Source organism: Sturnira hondurensis, unplaced genomic scaffold, assembly GCF_014824575.4.
Source record: "Sturnira hondurensis isolate 20B ecotype Veracruz unplaced genomic scaffold, ASM1482457v3 Scaffold0021143, whole genome shotgun sequence".
Lineage (NCBI taxonomy): Eukaryota > Metazoa > Chordata > Mammalia > Chiroptera > Phyllostomidae > Sturnira > Sturnira hondurensis.
The window spans coordinates 5986310-5996222 of NW_028093774.1; the positions used below are offsets into that span (position 1 = coordinate 5986310).

A 9913-nucleotide genomic window follows, 5' to 3' on the forward strand; every position below is an offset into this window, starting at 1 on the left:
ACGATCGCTTCTTGCTCCCGGGTGATCGTACAGGTTAAATGCTATCACGGATGTCGAAGCACTGCTAAACCAATGTGCGCCGCACACGCCCGCTGCTGCATGGCTCCTTTCGTCTGGTCTTCCTTGTGGCGCCAGGGGGTTCTTCTGGTTTTTTTCCCTGCTAACCTCAGGCCTATTACTCAACAGGACAATCTCCAAGGAACATGAACCCCACGCTGGGCCTGGGCCTGCTTCTGGCTGGCCTCCTCACTGTGGAAGGTCTTCTGAAGCCCAGCTTTCCTCCAAAGGATCATGAAGTGGTGAGCCAGGTCCGAGCACAGACGGGAAGGGTGGCAGCCCAGCAGCTCTCCAAGCGAAACGTGGACTTTGGCTTCAAGCTGTACAAGAAGCTGGCCTCCGCACACCCCAGCAGGAACATCCTCTTCTCCCCCGTGAGCATCTCTACGGCCTTTGCCATGCTCTGTCTGGGTGCCCAGAACTCCACCTTGGCTGAGATCGAGCAGGGCTTCAACTTCAGGAACGTGCCGGCAAGAGAGCTTCATGAGGGTTTCCATTACCTGATCCAGAGACTGAACCAGGACAACCAGAACCTGAAGATACACCTCGAGAACATCTTGTTCATTGACCAGAGGCTGCGGCCAGAGAAGAGGTTTGTAACAAATGCCAAGAACCTGTACAACGCAGAAAGCATCCCCACCAACTTCCAGAACAAAGAAAATGCCCGGAAGAAAATCAATGACTATGTCGGTCAGAAAACCCAGGGGAAAATCAACAACCTGATCAGGAATATAGATCCCGGCACTGTGATGCTTCTTCTCAACTGTATGTTGTTTCGAGGTAAGGCTTGGGGCAGCTTGGCATGGAAAAGGCAGCATGGCCAGTAGACCTGGATTAAAAACCAGGGTTGCTTGCTCTGTGACCTTGAGTTCATCAGTGATTAGTCTCTTGGGGACTCACTTTTACTGTGGAAAAAGTGGGTAACTCACAGGGCAGTCAGTGGTATTCAAAGCGAAAAATGTGTGCAGAGTGAACTTTGTGAAGTCTAAATCACTCTGTGTGTGTGTGTGTTTCCGTTATTACTGATCACCCTGAGGCAGCATTGGTTGTAGAAGTGGCGGTGACGCTCTCATCCTTATTTCTTAGAAAAGGAAAGTGAAATTCAGAGAGACATTAATTGACTTACTCCGTTTCAAAACCATTCAACGAAAGTCAGGACTCAAACCCACTTTTCTTGGCCCAAGGGCTGTGCATGTTCCATCAGGCCGAGTAGATGCTCAGGGTGGTGATGGCGTTGTGGGTGATGGTGGTGATGGTCACTTCGGTGGGTGCCTCGGTCTCCTATAGAACCGGGTAGATTCCTAAGTCTGAGGGTAAGAGGCTGAAAAAGAAGGTGGAAGAACATCCCAAATCCAAGCACCATCACCCCACCATACACACCTGCATGTACACTCAAAGGTCAACCAACACAGAGGAGGACCAGAGGCAACCGCCCGTGGGCCAGGAAGGATTACAGCTGGACTGTCCGCAACACGGTTCTGAGTGCAGAAGTTCAGCGCTCCCGAAACCCACAGGGAGACTGATGGCAATAGAAGAAGGAAATAGTGATGATGGCAGACTAAAATCTCAGCCTACCCCGAACAGGAGAGAAGGGAATCCGGAAAGTCCCCGAGCCCCCACACCCACTAGATTACAACAAGATCAATAGTGGAAATAATGCTACTGATGACTAGCATCCACCCAACACTTACTACACAGTCTCACAGCAGCCCTATGAGGTGCCCATCAATATCCCCACTCTGCAGATAAGGACGCTGAACCCCAGGGAGATTAAGTCCAAGGTTATCCATATAGAACCATAGAGCTAGAGTTTGAACTCTGGGGGCTCTGAAGGTAGCGAGTGTAAAAAGACCCAGGTCTGAATTTATGCCCAACAACATCAGAGAGTCCTCGGGATAGAAAAGGAGGGGTCCTAATACCCAGCTTTGGGGGTTCACAGCTCTTCAGCAGGCTCCAAAGGGCAGACTGTCCCATCATTTTTCTTAGCCCCATGTGAGAGCAGCTCCCCCAGGCCTGACTTAGAAGAAAACTGAGCAGTTTTCACTCACATCACCGCAACAGCCCCGATAAGTAAGTATAATCTAGTCCCCTCTGCTGAGACTCTGTCCACAGGCTTTCTCACCCTCAGAAGATTCTGGGATTCAGTCTGTAAGCTCTTGGTCATCAAGTCCCAGCTCGCCCCAACAGAGTCCTGAGGGCATGTCATGAGGACAGGGACTCCTAGAGCTCTGTCCTGATACCCCAGGGTATCCAAACCCTTCCTGTGATTGCATGTAGAGAGACCAGGCCTCAGCTGGACTCAGTTGCTGCTTCTCCTTCAGGACGCTCACGTCACTTTGTCTTTCTTCAATCTTAAGTCCGGTGGAAACATGAGTTTGATCCAAAATTAACCAAGGAGGAGGATTTTGCTGTGAATGAAAACAAGCCAGTGAAGGTGCCCATGATGTTCCACGGGGGCATGTACGACGTCGGCCGGGACGACCAGCTGTCCTGCACTGTGCTGGCCATGCCCTACTATAACAACATCACGGCCCTCTTCGTTCTTCCTGAAGAAGGCAGAATGGGGCAGGTGGAGGAGGCCTTGACGCTGGACACGCTTGACCGGTGGAAAAACTTGCTGGTGCGAAGGTAAAGGTGGGGGACTGGTGCACGTGGCTTCTTTCTTCTTCCTCCTCCTCCTCCCACTTCCTTTACCTTTCTGTCCCGGATTTACTGAGCTCTTACCCAACCCCCTTCTCCCAGTTAGCTCTGACAATGTCAAACAGGGCTGCAGCCCTGGGGCCCACCATGGTGCTTCGTGGTCTGCTGGCCGAGCCCTTCTACAGCCCCCATAGCTGAGGTTGTCACCAGGGTGCCACTAACGACATGCAGATATTTCTGAGGGACTGTCCTCATCTCTCTGATTTCAGGAGAGGGTCCATACTCCCCCTTTTGCTCCTCCACCCAAGTGTGGGAAAGGCCCTGTGAGATTTCCTGCAGGCAGCCCAAGCCTCACGGGAGGTTTGGGGATAACAGGGACACCGGGCATAGAAGCAGCTTCTTGTGGAGTCCAAGTGCAGGCTCTCTTAGGGTCTCTTCCAGAATATGCCTCCCCAGCTCCCCCTGGTCAGCCTCTCCCACCACATGAGGACTTCTTCCAGCACCTCCGTGCTTGGGGCCAGGCCTCCCTCTGGGAGGACTTGGACAGCAGAGTTCCCCCCACCCAGGCCAGGCCCTCCTCTCCAGTCACGTGTGTCCCTGAATGACCGGGAGCAGTGAAGTCCACCCGTCATGGGAACCGCCATACCCTCCCTCAGGGAAGTAGTCTTGTCCGTGGTCCAGCGGGGGAAAGTGCATTTCGTCAGAAGGTGACAGGCCCACCTTCCTGCCCTCTGAGTTCCTGCAGTCTGGGGGACAAGTTGTGCAGAACACTCCTCTGGCCCTTCATCGAAGAGGGCAGGGCCCCCTCCCGACCAGAAGGCCTAGAACAAGCTGAAGAGGGCACACACCCTTTCCCCAGGAGACGTGAGCGAGCCAGCAGACACACACCTAAAAGACACATGCTAACGGACACATGCCCGGCACCCTTAGGAATTCAAGCCAGCAGTGGCCGGCTTCAGCCTGGAGCTGGCGCTTCAGACAGACTCCTGCTTTGTGTCTGCCCAGTGAGCGCCCTGCTGTGGCAGATTCCCCCAGAAAGGGCTCGGCTTCCCCAAAGGCAAACCCAAAGCTCCTGTTCCAAGTTCCAAGGGTCCACTCTCGGCCGGGGTCCCCATCACGCCTCTGTCTGTTTCAGTAGCCACATTGCAGCATCAGCCCCCCCGTTCCCCATTTTCCTGTTTTGCCATGAGCTAAAGCCATTCTCCCCATCGATGCACTGAAACCTCCTCTCACGGCTCAGGGATGTCACCCCAGCAGCTCTCTCTTTCCCTTCCAATATCAGCAAATGGCTTGCTCTCTACTGAGTCATTTCCATCAGACAGGAGGATGCCGCCATTTCTCCCACCACAGAGCAACCTTCTCCTGCCCCCGCTGCCCCTGTCACTGCTCTGTTTCTTGCTCTCCTCTGCAGGTAAGTACCTTGGAGCAGTTGGCCTCTACCCACTGTCCGCAGCTCTCCCCTCCCAGCCTCTCCCACACCCACGAGTCGACCGCCTGTGTTTGCCTCCACGGAGCTGTTCGTCCCCCAGGTCCCCTGAAAGTATCCATGGGGCTGAGTCCTCTGGTTGGTATCAGGCCTGTATTCCTCAGCCTATCAGCAGCACGTGACCCAGTTGACAACTGCCCCTCCGCCCTTTAGAGGCATCCTTCACCTGGCTTCCAGGGCCCCACCATCTCTTCACCCCCTTCATGCCCTCTTCCCCGGTCCTCTGGGCTGCCCCCCAACCCTGCTCCAGGTCTCCATGGAGTGCCAGGGGACTCACTGCTCAAGCCTCTTTTCCATGGGCATTCAACCCTCCACATGGCATTAGGGCCAGGGCGCTCCACACTGTCTGCGTTACCTGCCACACCACTCTATTCCTAGTCTCAGCGCTCTCTCCCAGACTCCAAGGTCACACGTCTGTCTGTACACCCAGGATCTCCATCCCAATGTGTCCAGACCAGCTCCCTGTTGGGCACTCCTCCAGCTTCCGTCTCCTTCAGGGGTGAAGCCACCCTTTCAGTTGCTGAAGTTAAAAACACTGGGGTCCCCGTGATCACTCTTCTCGCCAGCCCCTCATTCAGTCCGCAGGGCTCCCACAGCCCCACCTGACAATGAGTCTGAGTCTGGTCGCCTCCCAGCATCTCTAGGACTCCCAGCGTCTGACTGTGGCGCTGACTGCCGAACGGTCTCCCAGCATCGACTCTGGTCTCTGCCCTTCATCACCGAGAGTGTATTCTTAACAGAGCAGGAAAAAATGATCTTTTTAAACCCTAAGCAAGCCCCTGCCTTCCCTCTGTTCAGAACCCTGTGGTGGCTCCCCATTCCACTCAGAAAATGTAAAAAACACACCCCAACCTGCCTAATCCCTTTGCCTCGGCCCAAGTTTGCTCGGTCCCTTTACTCCAGGATTCCTGGTTCCCACAGTCACTCTGCATTTTTCCCACATCACATGTGGCTTTCTTACACACAGACCGCCCGCCTGCGTGTCCGTGCCATGGACGGTTTTCATTCTGCTGGTTTTAGTGTCCGTCGTCCCATTGAAGTACAAGCTCAGGGGCACGGATTTTTGCCTGTTCCATTGACGGATGCATCTGAGCATCTAGAAGAGCCCCTGGCACACAGTAGGCACCTAATAAATACTTGCTGAGTGGGTGGATGAGTGGGAAAGGTAGGATGGGAGTCACTGGGCCTGTCTCTGGTGTTTAAAGCTATGACACCGAACGAGATCCCCAGGGAGAGAGGAACGAGAAGACCGGGGCCTGAGGCTTGGAGCATCAGCACAGTGAGGCAGGTGACAAGGTGGAGGAACGAAGGGTGAAGGAGGGAGTGGCTGGTGAAGGAAGGAGAAAGCTGGAGGGCATGGGCTTGCCTTGGAATGCTTCCAGATGGAAGAACGGATCGACTGTCTTGGTGCTGGCCGCTGAGTGCTTGCTGTTGTATCCAGTGAGCTGAGGTGGCGGCCACTGTAGGAAGAGCTGCTTCCGTGGAATGCAGAGGACACCCTGTGGGTACAGAGGGCTGAGGCAGTGCGGGGGGGAGTGGAGCTCACTGGTAGATACCACTCTTTCTCTGAATGAGAGATAAGGGCAGATGCCCAACCAGCAATTCAGGGCCGCCGGAGATGCCTTCGCTTTTGTGTTTCAGGGAAGGGGTGATTATGGCAGGTGCTCTGATCCCAAGAGCAGCCAAGCAGACCATTTGCTGGTGCAGAGCAGAAAGGAAATAGACAGGAATGGGGTCTTGGAGAGGCAAGAAGAAATGGCATTTGGGGCCAGGAGGACAGCAATGCAGGGCCCCCCAGGTGCCTCGTGGACACCTGACCACAGGCCCTAGGCAGAGCGGCCCAGCCAGGTCCCAGCTGGTGCACCTGCACCAGTGCCCTTGCTGTCCCGTGCAGCTGCGGCTATCACCACCTTGTTCACACAGGCGCTTAGGGACCATTCGCTGCAAGTCACAGAGCTCAGGAGAGGCCGAGTGGGTTTCAACAGCTCTGCCTGTCTTCAGACCTCGTGGCCCTGCTGCCTCTCGAGTCAGGGGGGTCACGACTGGCTCGGGGCTGAGCCTGCTGTGGGGAGACCTCAGTAGCTGCAGCAGAAGGGGCCCCGAGACAGTGAGACTTGAGGACATTTCTGTGGATGAAGGCTTGGAGCAGGTTTGATAAGAAGCAGAGACAGCTTAGAGAGCACGGGTGTTTTGAAGGTTAAGGAATCCTGCTCATTCTGTGGATCAAGAGGGAGACTGAGACCTCTAGGGCTGGCAGGACGAACGTCTCATTCACCGTCTGTCCTGGAGCCTGCCCTGGGAAAAGGCAGACCCTTGCCACTCACCTTGTCACTTCCCACTTTCTAGGGTTGTGGATGTGTCCATACCCAGGTTCTCCATCCTGGGCACCTACGACCTCAAGAAGATTCTCTCCTACATGGGTATCACCAAAATCTTTGAGGAGCACGGTGAGCTCACCAGGATCGTTCCGAATCGAAACCTGAAAGTGGGCGAGGTGAGGCTGCTTGGCCTGGCAGTTTCCCCCTTTTTCTGCCCCCCCCAACTGCACAGGGAGGTGCCATACAGCCCCAGGCCAGAGCCGCTGTCACGGCAGCTGAGCAAGCCAGGATTCCCCAACGAGTCAGGCCAAGTTCAAATCCAGCTCTGCCCCTACCAGCCACGTGACCCTGGGTGAATCATGTTCCTCCCCAAGCCTCATGTTTTTGGTCTTTAATATTAGAACTGAACGCCTGTGCTGTTTCGGAGGCCAATCCCATGAAACAAACCACTGACCAAGGTCCAGGATGTTTGTCTGGCTCAGTTCGGGTCCAGCGATGACCCAGGGCGTCACTCAAAGGCGTCACAGGCCCATTAGGACTAAGGGTCTACTGACTAAGAGATGAACAAGCGAAGGGCCTGTGGTCTCCAACAAGAATGAGCACCTGCCTGTTAGGGGCAAGTGGAGAGGACTAGGGTAGGGTCCCCAGATTTAGCAGACAGAATAAAGGGCACCCAGTTAAATTCAAATTTCAGATACACGATTCTTATTTTTTTTTAGTATAAGTATGTCCAATTATTGCATGGGCTATACTGACACCAAAATATCATTTGTCTGAAAATTAAATGTAACTGGATGTCCTATATTTTATCTGCTAAACCTACTTTTGGGTTAAACGGGAATTGAGGGGGAGAGATTTCAAGCAGAATTGGGTGTGGGGAGGACCTTCCACTAGGGGGCAGCATGGCCAAAGGCTGGTGGGAGTCGGGGACTGGCTGGGGCTTCTGCGTGTGGAGGTCAAGTTGCCAAGCTGAGCTGAGGGGTCATCACTGACTGATTCAGATTCATTTTCTAATTCGCAAGGGGAAGAAAAAGAGTTAATAGAATTTTCTCACTTTTAAGGCTTTCCTGCCAGAGACTCATGTAAACATTCATCGGCAGCCACCCCTTGGCCGAGGGCCTTTGTGGGTGGAGTTCAATGGCTCGATTCCTTGCTCAGCTAGGTGTGATTCTGTCTGTGTGCCACGGCTACCGGCCTGCTAGAAAATGGTTGGAATTTTGCAGACTGGAATGAAATGTGTCAGCATTTCACAGAAGCCCATCAGTTTCCCCAGGGTCGATCAATTAGTCACAGATGTTGAGGGTACTGGGGTACATCTGGGGTCCAAGTCATCCCCAACAGCTAACTTGGAATCTGGCTCCTTCTTAACCATCCACCAACCATCTACCAGACAGGTGAACAGAGAATGGTGGGGGCTGGGGGCCTAGGGCAGGCCCCCCACCTCCCTGGCTTCTAGCTAGAGCTCAAGACACTGTCAGCCATTGTAACCATCGTCACTTTCCTGAAATTTCCAGGATGGGCAGCAAACCCCACTCCACCCCCCGGACCCCCACCTACCCCATAGCTGATGCTGACCTGCATCATTTTTTCCTTCACCCTGCATCTGCTAGTTGAGTGTCCTTTAAAGAGTGACAGATGACTGGAAGCCCCGGCCGGGCTGGCCCCAGCTGTGACTGCTGTGCGGGGCAGCTTTGGGGGAGGCCGCCCCCTCTCTGAGCCCCTCGAGTCCCCCGCTCACCCATGGTCCCCAGAGGGTGTGGCAGATGCTGACCTCGTTCCCGGTCCCCACAGGCAGTGCACAAGGCCAAGATGAAGATGGATGAGAAGGGCACAGAGGGCGCTGCAGGCTCTGGGATGGGCACACTGCCCATGGAGAGACCACTGGTCTTCAAGCTGAACAGACCCTTTCTGGTAATGATTGTGGAGAACATCATGTCCACCACGCTCTTCTTGGGAAAGATCACTAATCCCACTGGCACATAGGGAGGAGTTCCAGTCTGCTGCGGACCCCAGCCACAGCCTGGGGCTGGCGATGCTGCGTCTCCCTGGGCCTGAGACCACAGGACATTCTAATCTATTCCCACATCTTGGCCCCCCCTTGCCGCCCAACAGGCTGCACTGCTGGGCTCCGGGCTTCTGTGCTGAGCCCCCTCCCTGCCCGTACAAATGCTGAGATTAAATGCCTGCTCCACCCCCTTGGCTAGCAGAGATTCCTCTCCCTGCGGCAGGCAGAGGACTTTGTGGTTTCATAAACACCCTCCACAGGTGTGCTGACTGTTGGTGGATAATCTGAGGATGATGTGAGCCAAGGCAAGCACCTGGCCTTCAGAGTGAGAGGCCAGGATTCACATCTTAGGGATGAAGTGCCTTTGGAAAAGCCACACAGCCTCCCTGAGCCCCTGTTTCTGTGTTTCTGGGATTAAGACCACAGAGCTCCCCTCTGGGGCTCTGAGGCAACTATCACACTGCTTGAGAAGAGTTTGTTCACCTTTGTGAGCCCTTGGCCTTGGGTCTTGGGCAGGTGAACTACAAAGGTATCTTCCCCAGAGGATCTGCACAGGACCTCTGGGCTCAGCCAGGCATCCTGGCGGGCGGGGCTGGCCTGGCATGAGAAGGATGCCGCCTAGCGTGGCAGTGGCTAGGGTTCAATGCCAGCTTTGTCTGACTGCAGAGCACAAAAAACAGAGCTGGGTGTTTGAACCTGTTAGCAAGTTCAGCAGCACAGCTCCTGAAGACTATCATGCTGAGTGAAAAAAGCCGGTCAGAGAAAGACAAATACCGCATAATTACACATAGAGGCAGAATCTAATGAACAAAATACCAAACAAAATAGAAACAGACTCATAGGTATAGAGACAGACTGACAGCTGTCAGAGAGGAGGGTGTTGGGGGTCTGGTGGAAAAAGATGAAGAGATTAAGACACAACAGTCTGGTGATGACCAGAGAAAAGGGGGTGGGGAGGTAGAAGAGGGTAAAGGGGGATAAATGGTGATGGAAGGAGACTTGACTCAAGATACACATGAAGTACTATTGAATTTTACAGTTGAAACCTATATAATTTTAGTAACCAGTGTCACCCCAATTAATTCAAAGAAAGAAAGAAAAAAGGAATGAATGGGATCCATGCACCTGCTTCAGAAAACATGGCCCTGCAGTGCCTGCCTATGACCACTAGTAGGCAACAGTGCTTAGGGGGCTACTTCCATTCTGAGCGTGGGGTTCTCGCATTCCCTGCGCAGATGTGAAAACTGAGACTCAGGGGGGTGAAGTGCCTTCCTGTGGCCTCCTGATTAGTTAGCCACAGGCCTTCAGGTTGGAGCAGGAAGGGAGGGGTTCCACATGGACCTGGGTGCCTCAGCTCCTCTCCAAGGGTTGCTGCTCACCTCACTTGGGCACACGTGTTCAGCAAGC

The 9913-nt window shown here is 54.1% G+C and overlaps 1 protein-coding gene across 1 annotated transcript; it reads left to right on the forward strand.

The window, feature by feature from the left end:
• The first annotated feature begins 203 nt into the window (after positions 1-203).
• Positions 204-8534, forward strand: SERPINA12 (serpin family A member 12). Its single transcript, XM_037031385.1, has 4 exons — positions 204-837; positions 2415-2685; positions 6530-6677; positions 8293-8534. The coding sequence occupies exons 1-4, from the start codon at positions 204-206 to the stop codon at positions 8482-8484; spliced, it is 1245 nt and encodes a 414-aa protein (XP_036887280.1). The 3' UTR covers positions 8485-8534.
• Positions 8535-9913: the final 1379 nt, after the last annotated feature.

Excerpts from the sequence above, each read along its gene's own strand:
- SERPINA12 (XM_037031385.1), top strand. The coding sequence starts at position 204 with ATGAACCCCACGCTGGGCCTGGGCCTGCTTCTGGCTGGCCTCCTCACT. Across the intron at positions 2,686-6,529 it reads AAAAACTTGCTGGTGCGAAG|GGTTGTGGATGTGTCCATAC; the intron begins GTAAAGGTGGGG and ends CCCACTTTCTAG. Across the intron at positions 6,678-8,292 it reads GAAACCTGAAAGTGGGCGAG|GCAGTGCACAAGGCCAAGAT; the intron begins GTGAGGCTGCTT and ends CGGTCCCCACAG.